The sequence below is a fragment of the Monodelphis domestica genome, chromosome 6 (genome assembly GCF_027887165.1).
Source record: "Monodelphis domestica isolate mMonDom1 chromosome 6, mMonDom1.pri, whole genome shotgun sequence".
Classification (NCBI taxonomy): domain Eukaryota; kingdom Metazoa; phylum Chordata; class Mammalia; order Didelphimorphia; family Didelphidae; genus Monodelphis; species Monodelphis domestica.
In genome coordinates, this window is record NC_077232.1 from 97,704,701 (window position 1) to 97,726,642 (window position 21,942).

The 21,942-nt window shown below is 32.4% G+C and overlaps 1 protein-coding gene across 14 annotated transcripts in view; it reads left to right on the forward strand.

Moving 5' to 3' along the window:
- CPEB2 (cytoplasmic polyadenylation element binding protein 2) overlaps positions 1–21,942 on the forward strand; it is an 80,047-nt gene that overhangs the window by 15,259 nt on the left and 42,846 nt on the right. For all 14 annotated transcript variants that reach the window (XM_016423318.2, XM_016423315.2, XM_016423313.2 and 11 more), the window contains 2 exons: positions 5,285–5,375; positions 14,383–14,433. In XM_016423318.2, the coding sequence (XP_016278804.1) occupies positions 5,285–5,375; positions 14,383–14,433 (142 nt within the window). The remainder of the gene's footprint in view (positions 1–5,284; positions 5,376–14,382; positions 14,434–21,942) is intronic.

A 21,942-nucleotide genomic window follows, 5' to 3' on the forward strand; every position in this document is an offset into this window, starting at 1 on the left:
AGGTAATGAAGCCAGTAGTTGTAAAGTGCCATTCACTAATCTATCTCAGATTTACTAAGGAAGTTACATACAGTCTGATTTCATGACCAGATAATGCCACATACCTTTTTTTGTATAGGAGTGTGGTCTTGAAACAACATATATCTTTGAAAGGTGACATGAGGGGTTGTGAAGATTACCAGAAAGAAAATGTGCAAAAATATTGGGTTCTGCACAAAGGCTACAAAATACTGTGTTTTATATTATTATTTAACTTGTAATATTGTAATTGCAGAATAGCACAGAATCTCTCAGCATCATCTCTTTTCAAGCTTTCTCAAAAGGATGCATCTTAGACAAAAAGTTATTTTGCCTTTGGTGTGTAAATGTCTCTACTAACAAGCGTAGGGAACCCACTATACAATTCTTTCTCCCTCTCTCTCTTTTGGGGGGTTGGGGTGGAGATAAGAAACTTTTCCTTAAGTCAATATCAGCCTTTCTATGATTTTTATCTGGCTAGCTGGAAGAATGCTGGATTTGGAGTCAGGACCAAAGTTTGAATTTTCATTCTGCTCTTTATCTGTATATTGTTGTTCATTAGTTTCAATGGTGTCCAACTCTTCATGACCTCCTTTTAGGGTTTTCTTGGTAAAGATACTGAAGTGGTTTGCCATTTCCTTCTCCAGCTCATTTTATAGATGAGGAAACTAAGGCAAATTGGATTAAGTGACTTGCCAGAGTTATATAACTAGTAAGTGGCTGAGTTCAGATTTGTACCCAGGTCTTTCTGACTCCAGGCCCAGCACTCTATCCAATGTATCACCTAGCTGCCCATCTATATGATGTTAGCCAGGTCAGTTAACCTCTCTGGCTCAGTCTTAATTTTCTTATCTATAAAAAAACAAACAAACCAAAAACCTTTTTTTTTTAAGTTAGATCTGATAGTTTATCCTCTTATAAGTTATATGGGCTATCTGATTTCTTTTTTTAAATTTATATCACAAGAATATTTATGTTAAACATGCCAATTTCCACACTTTGACTTTGATAGTTCTTTCTACTTTATTTTTATTTGGATATCAGAAATTTAAGTAGCACTGTTAATATTCTATCAAATTTATCAATCACAATTTTAATGTACTCTGTATATATTTTGTATTTTTACGTATTGTTCTCCCTTCCATCAACTGAATATAACTGAATAAGCTAAGTTTCATTTTTGTCTTTTTGCCCCTAGGGCCTAGCACAGTGTCTGGCATATACAGTAGGTGCTTAATATAAATGCTTTTTAGGATGAAGGAATGATATACATTTTTGTTCTCAAGCTTTTTATACATGTGTTCATAATATTAGTTCTTTCATTATGATCAATTTATTAAGTACCCACTATGTGCCAGACATACATTGTGCTCTCTATAGTTCACTTTTCCTATAAGAGATCTACACTATTTCACAAAACTTTTAATCTGTGGGTTAAATTAGTATTCTGGTATATTTTGATAAATTTGATACCAATTTTATGAAGATGTTTCATGATTAAATTTATAAAATCATTTATTTGTATTTTTGGTTGTTGCCAATTAAAACTAAGTAACTATTCAGTCTTTTTAAACTGAGTAAAAAAGTATAATATAGAAGAGATTAAAATTTTGAAAAATTCCTACTAGTTTCCTGTTCTATCCTTTTTGTTCAAGCAGATCCAAATTAAAAATATTTCCATATGCATATAGGTTAGAATTGTGGAAATATCAGAGTGATAAGGTTCAAAGAAATTTGGATCATAAATTGAATATCCATCTCTTATTACATAGGTTCATATCTATATCATAGCTGAACATTTATCTTAATTGTCTACCCTCTTGTTAAGATAATCTTGATGCAAAAGGGGTTATTTTATAAAAGGATTACATTTCTGTTGTATTTAATAATGCAGTAACTCCTTTTTAGAGCTCTTTAAGGTTCCCAAAGTGATTTCCTTAAATTAAATTGATAGATGAGATGCTAACTTTCAAGCTAAATTATTAACGTTAGTGCTAGTTGAATTGCAGTAAAAATGGAAACCATTTCTGAGTAGTTGTTTTACAAAATTTACTTTACAACTTTTCATAAACATTATATAAATTAGAGTGTACCTATTTAGTCCTTAGTGTCAAAATTCAATTTTCCTCAATTTTGAGTGATTCACATTGTGCTTTTAGAAGTTCATTTCTTCTTGTCTATACTTTGTAGAAGTAGAAAATTGGTACTTGGTACAAAAAAAAAAACTGCTATAAAACTACTTCACAGTAATTATGAAGAAAGTACTTTGCTATTATTCTTACATTTGGGAATCCAAATTTAACTTGGTCCTAGTTTTAAAACATTCTTTTACTTCAGGATTTAGTGTGTGGCTAACCAGGTTAGAGATCTCATTCCCAAAACAGCAACTAAGTTTAATTTTTCATGACAATACTATCATTACTAGAGAACTGAATTGAAATGCCATGTGAGGTTCTGAGATGCTATATCCTTTTTAAAAAAATAATTCATTTTTTCTAGGTAATTGAATAGCATATTTATATGTTTTACAAATTAAGCAGAATCCCTGTAATACTGTCTATTCACCACCATCACATCCCAGAAAGGAAGGATTTTTGATAACCTCTAAATTGTTTCCCCTCATCTGCATTTCATTTGCCATAGAAAATGAAATATATTTTAATACTTTGATGGCTATATTAAATGGCAATTGTAGAGGCTCTAAATCTGCCTTATGAGTTGATAGTTTTGTTTTATTTTCCAGAAATTATTTAATTTTTCTTATTAGCACAGATCAAATAATCCAAAGGCCACTATGAAAATAAAAAACTTTGTTTCATTGTCCCTGGATTAGTGTGAGTGGTTGTTCTTGGACTCTTCCACTTTTGAAATAGAACCATGAATCATGAAAAAAGTAGATATAATGAGGAGTCAGTACTCAAAACTAAAACTAAACCTGTGCCACAGCATAGTATTTTACTTTTTTGTTTTAAACATTGAGAGCTTCAGAAAATAATTTTAAAAGTATAAGTTATTAGAAACATTTTCTTTGTTACTATAAGATCATGTTCTTTTCAAAGGACTTTAAAAAATAGATGCTTTGGTGAAAATATACACATACACATCTGAAGTTCCTCAAACCATTGCAAAACTTGGGAATTCATCTAAAAGTTGGCTCATGTTGACTAAAATTAAATCATCTAATTTTTAAAGTTACAACTAGAGAAAATAAACTATAAAGATTTTTTTAAAAATACATTAGGTTTCTCTTGTAACCAGTTAACATAGAAGGTCAGGATAAGGCAAGTGTGAAGAGGAAGGAAACAAGTGATATTACATATACAAAGAGACAGACAGAAAATTGGAAGGGGGAAATAAAGACAGAAATAGACTTTATGACATAACATCTTTTGGACTTTTAAAAAGTATATTATTGCTCAAGACTTAGTTATTTTGGATATTTTCAGTATTGATCATAAAAAATGATAAGGCAATGATGCCAATGTATTATCCAAGTTTTAGAGAATGCTTTTGATACATACTTTAGGCCAAAAGAAAATAAGTCAAGAGCAGTCTCATGCCTATAAATTTGGAGGTTCCTTGGCCCTAGTCAAGTCAATATCACTTTCATTTTCAGAAACTTTGTGTCCTGAGAAATAGAAACAGATATAGGATAGGAATTCATTTTTCATCCTACCACAGCAAAAGTGTTTTAAGGTTCCTTTTTTCTTTTAATTCTGTAGAAAGGCAGAGTAAGTAGGATTCTTTCACTAGAGGCGAAATCATACATTGCTATGTTTTTGGTGCTTTTTCTACTTCCAGATGCCTGGATTTTAGATGAGTCTCATAAGTGTACATCTCTATTTAGCTAGGACTTGATCAGAACCCTGCTTCCCCCTTCATTCTTAACTACCTTGGGGAGAATATACTGATTTAAAACATGCTCTTTTCTTTTCTATCCTTTATTATCTGATGTTGAGGATACTAAAACTTTTATACTCAGGGCCAAATTTCTTTTATCTGCGGAAAAAAAGAGGATTTGGGATTAGGTCAAGGAGAACCATGTGAATGAGGGATTAGACTTTTTGGCTCCAGGGTGCAGAACTATGAAATATGAGTAGAAATTATAAAGAGGCAACCTGTAGGCATCTTGTGAGGGTGGGAAGAAAAATAAAACAAACTTAAGAATTAGAGTCATCCAAGAGTAGAATGGGCTTCCTCAAGGGATAGTAAATTCACCTCACTGGAAAGTAGTCAAGTGAAAATTGGAAGACTACTCATTAAGAATGTTGCAGAGCAATTTCTTTTTTAATATACTCATTGGATTCAGGTGGCTTCTAACTTATCTTACAATTTGGAGTCTTCATTCATATTTCCTGAAGATTTATTCATTGATCTGTTTGGATCTGTTTCTGTATAAAGGGTGTGCATATGTGTGCTACATGTACACATATTTCTAATAATGATTTCATTTCCTGAACTCCTTATGGCTTAATACCTTTTATCTCTTTGTGTTGATTATGAGACTGTCCTTGGAAACAAAGTGCTAGTGAGGCAAAAACGGTATGAATATTATTTTCCTATTTTATAAATGGTGGGCACAAGATAGAGTGACTTGTGTGAAATTGGAATTGACTTTTAAGTATACTACTTTATATACTTTTTATGCCTTACCCTACTTTTCATACATTTCATAACATAGTGAATTCATATTTCATAAGAGAATCCAATACATTAATCACTATGAAATGTAAATCTGTTCAAAATGACAAATCAAACTGAACTATTGCTTCATAGATATTTAAATAATATTATTACTGCATTGACCTAAGGACTCAAACAAAAGTTGCTTTTAAAAAAATTTAGTGTCAATGACTCATGTAGAAATATTCTAGTTACGCAATGAATGGATGAAATAAGTTCCATTGTTTTATTAATGAAAAATATTTTACATTAGTAGTAGCGGTATAGATTAGCAAAAAAATATTTCATATACTATTAGTGAAATTCAAATCATTGATATATTTGAGAATTTGGAGGCAATGATGCTAACATATTATCCTCCAAGTATTAGAGAACTGTATTATGTAAAATTTTAAGTAAAATAAGATTTTTGAAATTTAAACCAACATAATTTTATATTGTATGATATTCATAGAAGATTATTGAATTGCTCTGTTTTCTTGAAAAAGTAAATTGTTTGCAGTACCTTGTAATAAGTGCTTAATTAATATTTATTCAATCAAATCTTTTTTATAAGCACTGAGGGTCCTTTTTTCTCTTCTAGGATCGAAGTCGAATGTATGACAGTTTGAACATGCACTCATTGGAAAACTCCCTCATTGATATTATGAGAGCAGAGCATGATCCTCTTAAAGGTAAGTTGTCTTAAAATAATGCATTGTCAATTTGTTTAGAGGCAACCAAACAAAAATCTGATTATGAAACTTTAAAATTTTATTAAAACTAACTTTTAAAAGTTTCTCTTTAGGCTCCAGAGCATTTATGTTTATAAGATAAACCTAAATTCTAGCTTCTCTATTAACCATGGGTGGGAGTTTGGTGGGGGTAGGGGGTGTTATTGAAAAAGGGCCTAAACCTGTGATTTCATTGGCAGAAGGAGCTCTTATTTGCCAGTTCAGATCTGTACCTGCTCTGGGGCACTGAAGGGTTATATAGTCAGTTTATGTCAGAGGCAGACCTTGAGCACAGCTCAGCTTTTGTCTCCATTGCTTTTAGGTCTGCTTTGATGCACATTTCATATACCTAAATAGTATTTTTATCATTTGGAGAAAATCCTGTTCTTTAGGTTTCAGAGCATGCATGCTCTGAAAGCAAAACAAAAAGGCTTAAAGCAAGCTTCTGTAGTTAGCCACAGTTACTTTTCTAAAGTTCAGCCTTATAGACATTAGTATGTGAACATATTAAAAATATATTTGGTCCACCAAATTTTCTCCTTTGGCATCCTAATTTTCCTCCCTTAACATGTCATAATGTTTCATTGTCCTTTCTTTTTTCCTTTTGTTCCTTCCATCAGAAAAAAAAATCATTAAAATTTATAAGGGAATAGTAGAAGTCAAATGTATCCAGCTTTTCAGGCCACTGCTTATAGTATATATACCCATACATAACCTGTTTTCTGTATTGTACTTAGATGGTATGGTTTGGGGGAAAAGAGAACTCTACTCTTAATCAGAAAGGTTGGCCTGAGGTTCTAGTTCTGGCATTTACCCTCTCCATGTCTGTTTACTTATTTTTTAAAAATTGGAGAAAATACTATATCTTCACAAGAGTTGTTAGGAGGAAGGCATCTGGTAAACCTAACAACATTATATAAATGTGAATTAGAAGTGGCTGTCAATTTATGCAGAGATATAAATCCAGACAATGAGAAATTTTTAAAAAATTTCTTTTTAAAAGGATTCACACCAGAGATTATTAGTACAGTTTTTACCCTAAAATCTCAATCCAGTCTCAGACCAGATTGCCCAACTGTTTTTCATGCTTTCTTAATTTTAGTTGCAAAGAGTTCCATCCTGACTGATTGCTTTACTGTAAGGAGTCCCAGGAGATATAAGTGGTTTTACCTAGATTGTGTTGGTGGTGATTCTTTTCATTTTGAGAACTATTTTTGAACATGAAATTTTCTCTTATTGACCCTAAGTCCTCATTCATAGTCCTATAGATTAAATTTTTACCCTTTTTAAATACTTGTTATAGGTCCACTGTATAATAAATGAAAATCAGCCAGATTGTTATATTTAAGAAGAATTTAGAAAGCTACATTTTAACTTTTTAGCAGTTGTATAAAGTGAAAGCTCTTGAATTTTCTGATGCAATATAGAGTAAACATTTATAATTTATAAATGTCAATTTTGCTCAAGGAAAAATATCCTATTAAATTTTCAATCTTTATAAAGATGTTATAGGAGTAATAAAGAACATATTTCTTGGAAGAAGAGGTCTTAAAAGCAGCAGATGATAGAATAATTCTTTTTGGAGGGAGGGAGGAAGGGAATGAATGTGTTAGTAAATTGACAGTCCCAGAAGAGTTGTTCTTGACAATTCTCATATAATCTGGCCAACAGATGATAGAATAATTCTTTTTGGAAGAGGGGAATGAACATATTAGTAAATTGACAGTCTCAGGAGCTTTGGTCCCAATTTCAGCCCCCAGATTATTTTATTAATTCATCTTGCAGCTCTTTTTCTTTCTTTCTTTTTTTTTTAAACTCTTTACCTTCCATCTTAGAATCAATACTGTGTAGGTAGAGGAGTAGGTAAGGGCTAGGCAGTGGGTAACTTGCACAGGGTCACACAGCTAGGAGGTATCTGAATCCATATTTGAACCCAGGACCCCCCATCTCTTGGCCTGGCTCTCAATCCAAGCTGCCCCCAATGCTGCAGTTCTAAGACTAAAATAGATTCTTTCCCCATTTATAAATGAGGTAGGGAAACCTCAACACAGTACTTTAACAATTGTTATTGGCAATTTTTAAATTGCTAAGATACCCTTGCTTGTGAAACAATTTTCTTCTTTAAAAGGAGATAACAATATTTCTCACTTTCTTGAACTGGAAATACTTTGCCTATGAAAATGAAGAAAGGATTTCAAGAAGACTCTGTTTCTATATTTTAAGTAAGAAATAAACACTTCTAAATTTTTACATGTTCATATTTTTAAAAAAATTAAAGAATTTTTTTCTTTCCAGGAAGCATTTAAACACCTGCAGTGGCTTTCTTCTACCTTCATTCATCTCTGCTTTATGTCCTATCTTTCTTAAATTGGCATTACTTAAAACTTGACAAGATTGTTTCTGTTTGTATTTTTTTAATACAGTCTACGTTCTCCATTCTTTTCTTAAATTTTATATCTTTTTTAGAAAGTTTTTTACATTGCCTAATTTCCCCATGTACTTCCCTGTCCTCCATCCCAGAGAGTCAGTCTATCCATAGAACAAAGATTTTACATTAACCATTCTTTTAAGAAAATAAGCCTGAATCCTATTGCCTTCTTTCCCCCATTCTTTTTTCCCTTTCTGCTTTTGGGTCTCTTCGTTAATTCTGCCCTCCCAACAATGTTTTCATATTCTTCAGTTTAGCCAGAATTCAGTGTATACTAAAATATAATTAATCTGAAAGTCTTTTTAGGCAATATGAGCATCAGTAGTTTTGGGAAAAGTCAAGAAAATGTGATTTAAAGTAAAAAAAAAATTAAATGCCTTTAATAGTCATAGTCAATCTAGGTTTAAAAAATTGTTTTATTCCTTTTGTTTACTTTTAGTAGAATGAATGTCTCATTTGGAAACAACTCGATCAGATGAAGCTCAATTCTATCATACTAATTACTCAAATTAAATGATCAGCTATGAAATATATTCTCTTATAACATGTAGACAATTTTAAATCTTAAAAACAACCAAAACTCACCTCATGTAAATAATGCTGCAGTAAAATAAAACACAAAAATACTAATCATTAGAACTTTAAGGACACCTTAATAGCATATGTAATGATTAGTTTCTTGACTTGAGGTTTTCCCTACCTTAGGTATGTGGAACAGTTTTATGGAAATATATAGCTGATCACTAGTCTCTTTAACAGCAGATTTTTAAGTATGTCCTATCACCACTAAGTTTTTATTGAAATGCCTTTTCTAAAATTACAGCTATCTGTTCACATAAGTCAGAAATAACTAACATCCCTTTGATTTCTTGGTTTTTGTTGTTGTTGTTGTTGTTGTATGCATCAGACAATAACCTTTTCCTATAATAGTAAGTTCTTAGATGGAATAGTTGAGAGAAAATGTATACTTTTTGGTGATAATTTTTGTGTCCTAAAGACAGTGTTGTAGAGAAAGTGGTGGATGTAGGTTGTAGCTCAAGATTTTCATTTATTAACTATAATCTTAGTCAAGTCATTTAAATTCTTTTACCTTTTGTTTCCTCATGCATAATCTAATTATTGGACAGTTATTGTAAAACTAAACTGGAATAATGTATATACTTTTTAAAAATCTGTGATTAAGGTCAGAGGCAGCTAGATGGCACAATGTATAGAGTGCTGGGCCAAGGGCTTATGCTCAAATGTAGCCTTAGACACTTAACTTGCCGTGTGACCTTCAGTGAGTCACAACCTTTGTCTCAAACTGGTAAAATAGACAATAATCATTTATTATGTGCCTTACTATGTGCCAGGTACTGTACTAAGTCCTAGGAGTAAGAGGGAATACAAAAGGAGGCAAAAGACAATCCTTGCTCTCAAAGAGCTCACAATCTAATGGGGGTGAAAACATGCAGACAAATATATATAAATAAACCTGCATACAGAACAAATGGGAAATAATTAATTGAAAAATGTACTAGAATTTAGAGAGTTTAAAGAAAGATTCTAATAAAAGATGAGACTTTAGTTGGGACTTAAAACAAGCTGGAGAAGTCATAAGACAAAGTGAAAGAGGAAAAGTTATTGTCAGTGTCAAATGAGATATTTATAAAGTGCTAAACATGATGACTGACACATGGTGAGCACTCAAATGCTTGTTCCACTTCACCTTCCTCTCGTGGATACAAATTGCCATCTTAAACACTAAGTGTTTCTGTGGACAAAAAATATAGTCAATTGTGACGAGTCTCTCTGAACCTCTAGACTGGTCCTCATGTGATAGATATTTATCTATCACCAGGCATATATTCAAAACTTTTTCTATCTTAGAATATAATTTGCTCATTTTTTGCTTATGGTATATAGCCTTCAGGAACCCAGGGTCAACTGCACACCTCTATGAGGCTATCCAAATAGAATTTAAAGAGAAGAAAAGAGTAAAGCAGTTCATAATTGCTGTCTTTTTTTTTAGTTCTTTATATATTTTCTGGTATTAATTGAAAATAGAATTTTAAAATTAATATATTTGTAAGTAATTAGATGAAGAACTGTAGATAGAATATACACCATCCAGGATAAAGAATTAAGGCTGAATTTTAGAAAAAGGAAAGTAGTATTGTATTTTTATTAAATAAAGAAAACCCTTCTTTGTGGAGCCAGAGAAAAAGCAGGTATAAAACTTTTGGGATTTTAATATCCTTGTCTGATACTACTCTAGGAGTCATATCAGGAGGAGAAAATGTGGTCATTCCATGCCAAGAGTGGCCACCCTGCCTCCTTGACTAAGGTTATGGGTTAATGGGTTAAGCTAATATAAGACACATGCCATATTTTCTCCTGTTTGGATACAGGAGAGAGGCTGAGTGAAAAATAGAATATGGTCAGTCTCATGAAGAATCCACCTAAATACTTAAACTTTATAACAGAATGTTGATACAGGAAGAAATGTTAGGTGTTTTTAAATTTCCTTAATGGTTTTAGAAGGATGAAGGCTATATTTGCGAGTTCCAATTCACAAGATTTATTTAGGGGTTTGTCTTAATTTTGACACAAGTTCGGGTGACCTTCATGAATCACCTGTCTAAATTTCCTTATCTAAAAAGCAGTAACGAGACACCTTGGCACTATTAAACATGAGAACTCTTCTTGGCTCATGAGGAATGGAATTGTAGTCAACAAATGTGAATTGGTTTATGAAGACTTTTGGAACATTTATTAGGATTGCTGGAGGAAATGATTGGTAAAGGAAAAGAATTGTTCAGTCTTACAGTGGGAACTTAGGGTTCTGTTTTTCTTTTTCTATTCAGAAATCTAGAAAAGGACTAAAATAAAGGATTATTAGTATGAGAAACTTTTCATTTTATTAGAACATTTATTCTTTCCTGCACTCTGCATGAGACATTTTATCCCCCCCTCCCCCAGTGACTTTGTACAGGCTGCCCCTCTTGTCAGTAATCCTCTTCTTGCACACTTCTGCCTTTTGGAACTTTAACCACACTTCAAGGCTGAATTTAAATTCTTTTTTCTATTCTAAGTCTCATGAGACCTTTAGTTTTAGTAGTTCCTCCCTATTCCTCTGCTGCTTTTACTATCTTTGAAGATTTCTCCTCACAGTAGAATGTTAAGCTCCTTAGGAACAAGGACTGTGTCACTTTTGTAACTGTATCCTGCAATTAAATAGAATTTGATCTTAGTCATTCTACAAAAGCCTGTTGACTAATGTGAACAAACTGATTCAACAGTAGACTAATGTGAGCTACTTGTATTTCATCTGTTCTAACTGGTCAGAGGGTCATCTGCCAAATACAATGTGGTAGAAGGTGTTAGATTGGACAAGGTCTCTACCAAAATGGAATTTTATCATTTCTCTAAAAATTGTTCCAAATACAGAAAACTAAAACCAATCTTATCAATTGGTTATAGTATTTTCACAGTAAATAATGTTACTTTTTTAAAGGTGGTATTTCATATAATTTGTCTTTATAATTTTGCATTGCTTTCTCTTCTTGGTAGTAACTAGTAACATCACAGAGATAGACTTCTGTGTTTTAAATGGTCATCAAAGCTTTTTTAAAAAGTCATCTTGGGGGCAGCAGGGTGGTTCAGTGGATTGAGAGCCAGGCCTAGAGATGGGAGGTCCTGGGTTCAAATCTGGCCTCAGACACTTTCCAGCTGTGTGACCCTGGGCAAGTCACTTGACCCCCATTGACTAGCCCTTACCACTCTTCTGCCTTGGAGCCAATACACAGTATTGACTCCAAGATGGAAGGTGGTAAGGATTTTAAAAAAAAAAGTCATCTTTGTATTTTTGAATCTCGAGGTGCTTGAATTACAAAAGTGTTTATATCTTTGTGGGCACTCAGAAAGTTTTAGTATCTGGTAATGTGTCTAATAAGTTAGAAAATGTCTTTTTAGAATTAACTTGATGTCTCTTAGTTGTTATAGTTGCATGCCATAAAAATGAAACATTTTTATACCAACTAAGTAGAAAATAAAGAAATTTAAGACAAATTTGCAACCAAAAAATTTGCCAGTTATTTACACATTTACATAATATAAGGTAGTAGTTACTTTTTATCCCAAAATAAGAATAGCTGTTGTTGGCTACTTATTTGCTTTTGAGTTGTATTTGTATACAGAATATGGGCATATGTTTTGATATTTAATAGTTTATAGGACCCACACTGAGAAAAATACTCATTTGTGACTTGAGCAAAATGTGGAGAATCATTTTGTGCCAACTGACTTGACATTCAATATATTTTTGAGAACAGTACTGGCAGTAAAAATGTCAAATTAACTTTCTTATTGTTGCTTAATATTCTAAATGATTTTATTCTTATAAGATATTCACCTTCCAGGACCTAACTTTAATGAAATTGACAGCAAAAGTAGTTCTCATTTTATTCTTATGAGATATTCACCTTCCAGAACCTAACTTTAATGAAATTGACAGATAGCAAAAGTAGTTCTCATAAAAGTAGTTCTCAAGAATGTTATTCTCTTTATTTCAAAATAACTAAAATAGAATCACAAATCTTAAAATTTTAATGCTAAGGGGAATCATGGTTATTACTTAGTGTATCCTTTTTCTGAGGCAAATGGTTTCCTAGGTCATGAATCGTAGTATACTTTCTAGTATGCCATGCTACTTCCTTTGTAATGGGGGAACTTGTATCAAATGATTTGACTTTATAATTTCCCAATTTCAGTAGTGCCATTCTGGCCACTTGCACTATTAAATAAGCATATTTTCACTTGAGCTGTATTGGCATTTTGAACAAAACATTTTACAAAATTATTTTCATAATCCTATGAAGACTGTGGGGCTAAAAAGTCTGGAAAAGTAAGATGTTATTTTTGTCTGCTTACCCACCTCCTCCAGCCAAAATGAACATAAACAAATATTTATTAAGTATCAAGTGTATACTAAGGATATATAATAATGGGGAAATAGAAAGAATGACCTGACCTTGGCTTCAACAAGTTAATAATTTAGTAGGGAAAAGAGAATACATATAGAAATGTTTTCAGACCTCCATTTTCTTTTCTTCATTCTATATTGAAGAGAGATATAACTTCTCAGATTCATAACATGGAAAACTTAAAATTTCTGGTACTGTGAATTTGCCTATTTATTTTTTATTCTAAGCATAAGGAAAGTTTTGAATCATATACAACTGGGCATACTACTGGGGTGAAAAGTAAGAAATAAGTAGCTCTTTCAAAGGATATTTCTCTACTCTAATTTGAGAAGCTTAGAAAGATGGTTTGCCACTAACTTAGGTCTCTGATTTGTTATCCTAACCTCAAAGAGAAGTACCTTTTCTCTTACTTTCCTTTGGGTACATAATCAAATTTCTCATTTCCATGTTACAGTAAATATCTTTTAATGATTTGGATACACTGTAAGATAAATGAAATTTCCCAGACACTCTGTAGTATACTTTAAAATTCCCCTTACTACAAACATTTTAAAGAGTATATAGTTGAGAGAAATATGCTAAATGTTATCCTAGAAATCATAAAATATTTTTGATCAGGTACATTTTACATCTTAGCAATTTCATAGGTAGGTGTGGAAACAGTAAGAAGCTTAGAATTATCTTTGAATTATTGCCCAGATTGTCATATTATCAGTTCAGGCTTAAAGTTTTTTTTCTCCCACCTCTAATAAGTAAATGTTGAGTAATTATAACAAGAATAAAAATACTCTTATAGTTTACAGAACTGTTCAAAAAAGATTGAGTAAATACTTGGGTTGTTTTTTTTTGTATTTCAGCTTTATTTTTAACTGCAAAATAGTAATTTGCTAAAATATTTTACATGATAAAATAAGATACATGATAGTGAAATATGTGTAAATGTAAAAAATGACAGATGAAATATATAGGGGATTCCTAGAAATTTGTTAACATTTCAGTCATTGTCTTTAGTATTGTTTGGTGTATGTATATATACTCTCTTCCCCAGTCATCCCTCCACCCCAACAAATAGCAAAGATTAAAATCCTTTAATACAAATTTAATTAAATATTCTCTAGGTACCTTTCTTATGTAAATTCATCTGTCTGAGAAAGTTTTGCAATTTTTAACAGGTCACGTCAATTTATTTTGCATTCTTTACCGTGTTTCACAAATGCTCCATTTTCCTTCATCATTTGGTAAACAAATTAATTTTTTAGTAACATTTGTAAACGTATTTTTTACTTATTCTTACTATAGATCCTAATTTATCTATAACTGTACTTAGCCAATAGAATCCTGTGGCAGGCTAATTTTTTTTTTATTTATTTCTTGATTTTAAAAGTTATAAGAATTGCTTTTTTTGTTAATTCAGATATATGCCATAATTATCCCAGTTTTTTAACTGTGGTCAAATAAATTTTTAGCCAATAGGCTTTAAATTAAATATTGGCTTTTTAGTTCTTAAGAAAAAAATTTTTTTTAATTTAACTACCATTTTATTTCCTTTAATATCTCATAATTTCTTCCTCCAAAGGTCGCTTGAGCTATCCTCATCCAGGGACTGACAATCTTTTGATGTTAAATGGTAAGTGATATCAACATTTTATAATATCTAGTTGAATTACACAAAAATACTAGTGTTTGTAAAACATTGGATAGAAGATAGTTACTATATGAGACATAGAACTGGATATGGATGCTATACTCCTGGAGTGTCTCTGCATTGGATACTTGGAATTTTTAATAGTTGAACATCTTGACTTATTCTTTTCAATCTATCCCCAGAAAAGGCCATAAGCCTAGGTAGTCATCTGGCAAATCCAAAAGATGGAGCCACCCCTAATGATCCAGATCCATTGTGTCTTCTAGTTGTTGTTGGCTCCAAATTGGTGGTGCCTGCAGATCCCAGATGGTGTCCTTTGAAGGGATGACCTCTTGCCCACCCAATTTGATGGACTCTGGGTCAGCTCTTCCTCTATACCTCACTGTTGGTTTTAGAAATTATACTCTTTCTGGCAATAAACTCAATACCTATAAAAAACTGAGTTCTATTTCTCTGAATAGAACTAAAGAAGTTTAGATAGAATGTGGTTGGCAAAAGTGATTATTTTATATTTAATATCTTTTTAGCAGTATTCAGCTAAGGTACATTTGTATAGTTCTGTTAGCATTGCTTAGACTAGAAAATCTACATATTTATCTTCTTATGCCTTTTCTCCTTGCCTAAATTTGAAACTCTTTAAAGTCATAGGTATGATTTATGCTCTTTATTTAGTTCCTACTACCAATCCCCTAATGCCTTCCTTAAGTGCCTTGTATAGCATAACTACCTATTATGTATCTGCTAGCTAGTTGCTTTGATAATGATTTGATAAATGATACTTTTTAGACATGAAAAAATATTTTGTTGAAGCTGTTCTTAATATATAAGCATTCACCATATTCCTTAGTTATTTATTTGAAGGACACATATGTGCACAATATTTAGCTGCTGGAATGCCACTAGTATATAGAGACCAGAATATGGATATACTTACCAAAATAGTTACAAGTGAAGATGAGCTTTTCACAAAGGCAGTGATCCAAAAGGAAATTATTTCAAAAATTCTGAGTATTACAGCTAAACTAAGACCTCAATTTCTTCCTACTAATGATGTCATAAAATAGGGATGAATTGGGAATCAAAAACAAAGAAAGCTACAACTGATTAGCTAGGCCTGTAGAAATTGTAGATAGGTAAAGCAGGGTGATGATATCACTCTCTGGTCTAAATCAAGACAGGCCATGTATCTTTTGTGAGACGTAAAGTGGTAGAACAGGAGTTAAATTGAAGGACTGATTGAGGGAGGAGCTCTAAGCAAATGGGGAATTATTTTTAAAGATTATGATGTTGCAGTTAATCCCTCAAATGTTTGTGCCTAGAACCAGTGGAGCTATATGGTACAATATTCAAGGCAGTATACTGTTCTTATAACTTTTATACATACTAGTAGTTGGAATTCACCAGAAACAGTGAACTCTACCATATTGTTCTCTCCAACCCTTTCCTTCCCAGGGAAGAGGGAAAAAGTATACTTTCCCCAAGTAATTTGTCAACTGATAGCATGGGTCCAGAACTCTAAATCTTGACTTAAAAACAGGATGTTAATACTTTTACATATATAAGTGAAAGAATATTTTGTTGGGAATTTTTCTTTTGGGAGGCAATGAGATGGAGAGAAATTTAAAAGTTTTTAATAATTATTAATATTATAAGTTTCAATTGGCTTTATAAAGTGGTTGTTTTCAACTATCTACTGCCGTATTTTAAATTATAAAATAATTTTGTTCTCAGGACACAATATATCTCTTTTAAATTTCTGTAAAATTTCTTTTGTAAGCCTTTTGTTGAGTATTCAACAACTAGAGGTTTCAAATTTTTATTTTGACCTTTTTAAAAATGCTTAACTTTAATAATAGACATAAAATATCTTAATAACATGTTCTTTTCGAAGGAAAGGTACCTATAGGAATTTTTACATTGACAGATATTAGCCCACTGTGAAAGATGGCAATTTTTTTTAACTGTTCAATATTATCATAAGTCTATTGAACAATATAAGCTATTTGACTGATATCTTATAAGTGATGATTTTTCTAATAGTTACTTATATTTACAAACAAGTCTATAAAGTGAACTAAGATGATGAGAGTGTTCTGTCACATTTTAGTAAAATTTGTGAAAATATATTTTATTAATATCTTGATTTTATCTCACCTAAATTTACATATATCATCCCATCCCTCATATTTTCTCATTGAGGGTTAGCTAAGTTTATAGAGAGGAATTTTTTAAATGTACATTCTTTACCAGTGATTCCCTAATACCTCCCTGCTGCTTAGTTTGAGCAGGCAAACTACTATTCTATTTATAAAACATTAGGTAAGCCTAGAAATGTTAGATCATTTTTACCTCAAAGTAGGAAAATAGATGCTGAAAAAGAGGAAAATTAGATATAAGTATATTTTGATAGAAAAATGGATAGAAATTTGTTCTAAGGACTGGTGTAGGCAGTAATCAGGAAATGTAATAAGCTTGGCTAAAATGGGAGGAAGGAAGGTTGGACAGCAGCAAGTAGCCAAAAATTGGAAGTTAAGATATCAGGGTTATTGGAGAAAGTAAAGAAATCAAGGAAAAGAATTAGAAGAATATGGGGAATGATTTCTTTTAGTTTTGAAGTTTAAATGTGATTTTTTTCATTCTATCTTGCTGAAATTAGAGAATAAATGTTTTTTGTAATGTTTCTGTAACAGGCACTCAAAAGTTGAGTTTTTAAAAAGTGACATTAATGTAAACAGAAATATTACATATTAATTGTATTCTTAAAATGACCGGTGATTGAATCATCAATTTCTAAGTTTATATATATTTTTCTTTAAAAAAATAAAAAGCTATAATCTATATTGAATTAAAATAAATAGCAAGGCTAAAAGCTTGAAGCTTACCTAAATTAATATAGTTAAAGGCTGTATGTTGCTTACTTGAGTACTCATTTTCATTGTATAAAAGGGGAACAGGATCTAGAAATAATATCCCAGGATGATTGAAAAAACTGAAGAAAAGAAGACTAAGAGAACACATTATAGCTATCTTCAAATGTCTAGAATTTTATCATAAATGAAGGATGCAGTTAATCATTATATGTTGTTCTAGAAGACAAGAACATGACCAGTGGTTATAAATTACCAAGGTGAATATTTCAGCTTAACATAAGAACTTTTTAAGAAGTAAAAAACATTGTACTTGATTATTTTATTAAGAAATAATTGTTCACCTCTTTGGGTTAGAGGGTCACAAATGTTTTGGAAGTGGCTTTTTAATGGAATAAGTGATAAGGACATAGGGTAGAGAAAACAACCCTGACTTTGAAATGGGGGAAATTTGAGTTCAAATTCTGATTCAGACTAGATATCCAAAGGGAAATCATCTAGCTTTTGGGCCTCACTGGTCCAATAAGGAAAATAATACTCTTTATATCTGCTTTACAGGGTTGTTGTGGGAAAAGCACTTAATTCCTGAAACATGATTAATTACTATACTAGCTCAGAAATTCTGAATCCACATCCAAATGAATGCTTGGGAGTTTTTTTAAATATCAAAATGCTGAAAGCATAAGTGAATGAATTTGTTTTAAATAAACCCTTACTTTCTGTGTTGGTTCTAAGGCAGAAGAACAGTAAGGGCTAGGCAATTGGGGTTAAGTAACTTGCTCAGGGTCACGCATCTAGGAAGCATCTGAGGTCAAATTTGAACCCAGAACCTCTCATCTCCAGACCTGTCTTTGTATCCTCTGAGCTACCTAACTGCCCTATGACTATGAGGTTTAATGATGGCTAGTCAAGAGTTGTTCTCTTAAGTTTCATGGGGAAGCTATGTGATGTCACTTCACCCTTCAACTCTTATTTCTCACAGGAATAAATATGCTCTCAAAAATCCAAAATGTTAGGTGATCAGTGTGTGGGATATGAGTATAAAATACCAGTCCATTGGAAATTTAAGCAATTCCAAAGTATTCTAGCTACTAAAAGGACCATGTTTTAGAACTAAAGGAATCTTAGAGATCATTTAGTCCAACTTTAAGGAGCCTGGAAATGCAAAAAGATAAGTGATTTAATTAAAACCAGAGAGATTACAGAATGAGAATATGAACTGATGTTCTTTGTTTCCAAATCTTATGCTTTTGATTGATGGTAATCCACAAAATAGCTCATTGAAATGCTATCATTTAGCATTTAGACTTAGACTTATTTGGGAGACAGAAAAAATATTTTGTAGATGAAAGAATTAGTCCAATTTAGGAGTATAGACTACTTATTTAAGTTGTCTGTGCTGATATTTATAAAGTGCTTAATGCAATTCCTGGAACATGATAGTCGCATATTCCCTTCTTTACCATACTTTAGTTTTTAAACTTGATTCTAACAACCTTGGAAGTAAGTAGTAAATTATTATTACTCCTTTCTTACTGAAAAGAACTTTAATGACAACTACTACCTTCCTAGGAAGAAGACTGAATGAATCTATGTCCTTCTAACATACACTAATTATGTCACCATGATCACTTAATCTCAGTGCCTTGGAGCAACTCTTAAAAGATTATAAATTACAGATTATCCTTGTAGGAAACTCAAATACTTGGAATTTCATACTCAGAGAAGTCATAGTTCTAAAGGACAATAAAAGAAACTGTCAGTGGAACAATGACTAAACTTTTTGATTTTTTTGTTCATTTCAAATTTAGCAGATGCTTAGTAGTTCAGTTAAGTTCAGTTCAATCCTATAATCCTAAGGACTTTGCAGCAGTTTTTGTTTTTGTTAGGTTAGTAATTATTTTCTGAAGTTAATGCACTAAATTCAGGTATTTTATAGAAGCTTTGTAGGGCTTCACTCAAGTATATACAATGCATCAATCTTGTTTCCTAGACTACAGCAAATTAGAGGTAACAACCAGAAGGATAAGTGGTCTGTCAGTGACCAAGAAGTGATAACTGCAACTTGAAAAGCTTTCATATTTGATCCTCACAACATCCCTATTATAAAATTATACTCCTTTTATAAGCAAAGAAACAGACTCAAACTGTGGTTTGAGCCATGTCACCCAACTAATTAAGGATAGAGGTTAAGATTAAACTGTCTTCTGATTTCTTCCCTTATAATGCCATGCCCCTCTAGCATAGCAGTCTTGTAGCCACTTAGTGCAGGTATTAACCCTGTGTGGTTCAACTCCTTTGGCATCCATCCCTGTATAGTAAAATAATTTTATTTCTGTAAGATTATCAAGAAAAGTTTGAGTACTCTGTTAAAAGAAAGCAAGGAAGCATATATTTAGGAAGTTCTCCATCAAAAATAAATGCCATTTTTAAATGATAGCATTAAGAGAGCTAGGTGGTATAATGAATAGAGGATAAGACCTATTAACTGTGTGACCCAGTCATTTAATCTCTGTCTACCTTAGTTCTCCCATCTATAAAATGAGAACAGTTTGTAAAGTACTTTACAAATCTCAAAACTACTGCATAAATGCTAGCTGTTGATACTACTATATACAGGAAAGTAATCAAAAGAAGTAGTTCTACTTTAAAAAAAAAAAACTCTTACTTTCCAACTTAGAATCAATACTATATATTGATTCCAAGTCAGAAGAACAGTAAGGGCTAGGTGATATGGGGGTTAAAAAAAAAAAAGAGCAGTAAGGGCTAGGTAGGCAATTGGGTTAAGTGACTTGTCCAAGGTCACACAGTTAGGAAGTATCTGAGGCCAGATTTGAACTTAATCTCCCATCTCTAGTCCTGGCTCTCAATCCACTGAGCCACCCAACTGCCCCTATACTTTTTTTTTTTTAATAGAAGGAAAGTTGTAGCATCTTTTACATGCTAGATTAGTTTCTAAAATTTGACATTGATTAAAATTTTGTAAATTAAGACATCTTAAGTGTACTTAGAGGATATAAAGTGATTGTTAAATCCACTTGTAAAACAGATATTTGGAGGCAGTGGGGGTGGAAGTGGCAGCCCAGTTATTTTTATGTTTGAATTATAGAGTTATTTTGAATGATTTAATTAGATTTATAATGAATATTATTTTCTGTAACAGCCTTAACTCTTGGCAAAATAAGCAAATGTTTTGTTTCTTTATGGTTAATATTAATAGGAAAAAAAATTTAAACCCTTACCTTCCATCTTAGAATCATTACTATGTATTGGTTCTAAGGTAGAAGAGTGGTAAGGGCTAGGCAGTGGGGGGTGGGGGGTCAAGTGACTTACCCAGGGTCACACAGCTAGGGAGTCTGAGGTCAGATTTGAACCCAGGACCTCCCCTCTCTAGGCCTGGGTCTCAGTCCACTGAGCCACCCAGCAGCCCGTGATAGATTTTTTTTTTTAAGTATGAAGAATCTGGTAGTAAAGTCCTAGATTGATTTTTTTTCCCCCACAAGATGATTTTATTTTTGTACTTCCCTAAAATTAAAGCAAAATTATTCTATACAGTTATACTTAGAATATAACTGACATCAAAGCCAAGACTCCTAAAGCAGTCCTTTAAGAGTACAAGGTTTTTTTTTGGGGGGGGGGGTAAAATACTCACTTTATTTCCCTCCCTCTCCTCCACCCACCTTTCCCACAGCCCATGCACAATTTCATTGGTATTACTTGTGTCCTTGATCAGAACCTATTTCATGGATGTTGTTTGCAATAGGATGTTCATTTAGAGTCTATATTCCCAACCATATCCCTTCGACCCATGTATTCAAGCAATTGTTTTTCTTCGGTGTTTTTACTCCCACAGTGTTTCCTCTGAATATGGATAGTGGTTTTTCTCATAGATTCCTCCAGGTTGTTCAGGGTCACTGCATTGCCACTAATGGAGAAGTCTATTACATTCGATTGTACCACAGTGTACAATGTTCTCCTGGTTCTGCTCCTCTCACTCTGCATCACTTCCTGGAGGTTGTTCCAGTCTCCATGGAATTCCTCCACTTTATTATTCCTTTTAGCACAATAGTATTCCATCACCAATATATACCACAATTTGTTCAACCATTCCCCAATTGGATGGCATCCCCTCATTTTCTAAATTTTTGCCACTACACAAATTTTTACAAATTTTTGCACAGCTATGAATATTCTTGTACATGTCTTTTTCCTTATTATCTCTTTGGGGTACAAACCTAGAAGCGCCATGGCTGGATCAAAGGGCAATAGATTGATTATTTTAAAGCTAATGTTCACTGCATTATTTAATATCTCCATCTTTGCTCATGTATAATCAATCAGATATGATGCCAGCATGTGAATTGGCTATTATGCCATGCATTTTCACCACAATCCTAGAATTGTGATTCCTGTCCATAACTTCATCAAGTTTTCTTTCATCAAATTTCTTGTCAGCTCCTGGAGGAGAGGAGGGAAGAGGGATGGGAAAAATCATGAATCATAGAAACGTGGAAAAATATTCTAAATTTAAAAAACAGATCTACTTTTATCTCTCTCATCTATCAAGCAAATTATTTTGGGGCTCCCCCAATAGTACTTATATTTGTGTGTACATGTAATGAAA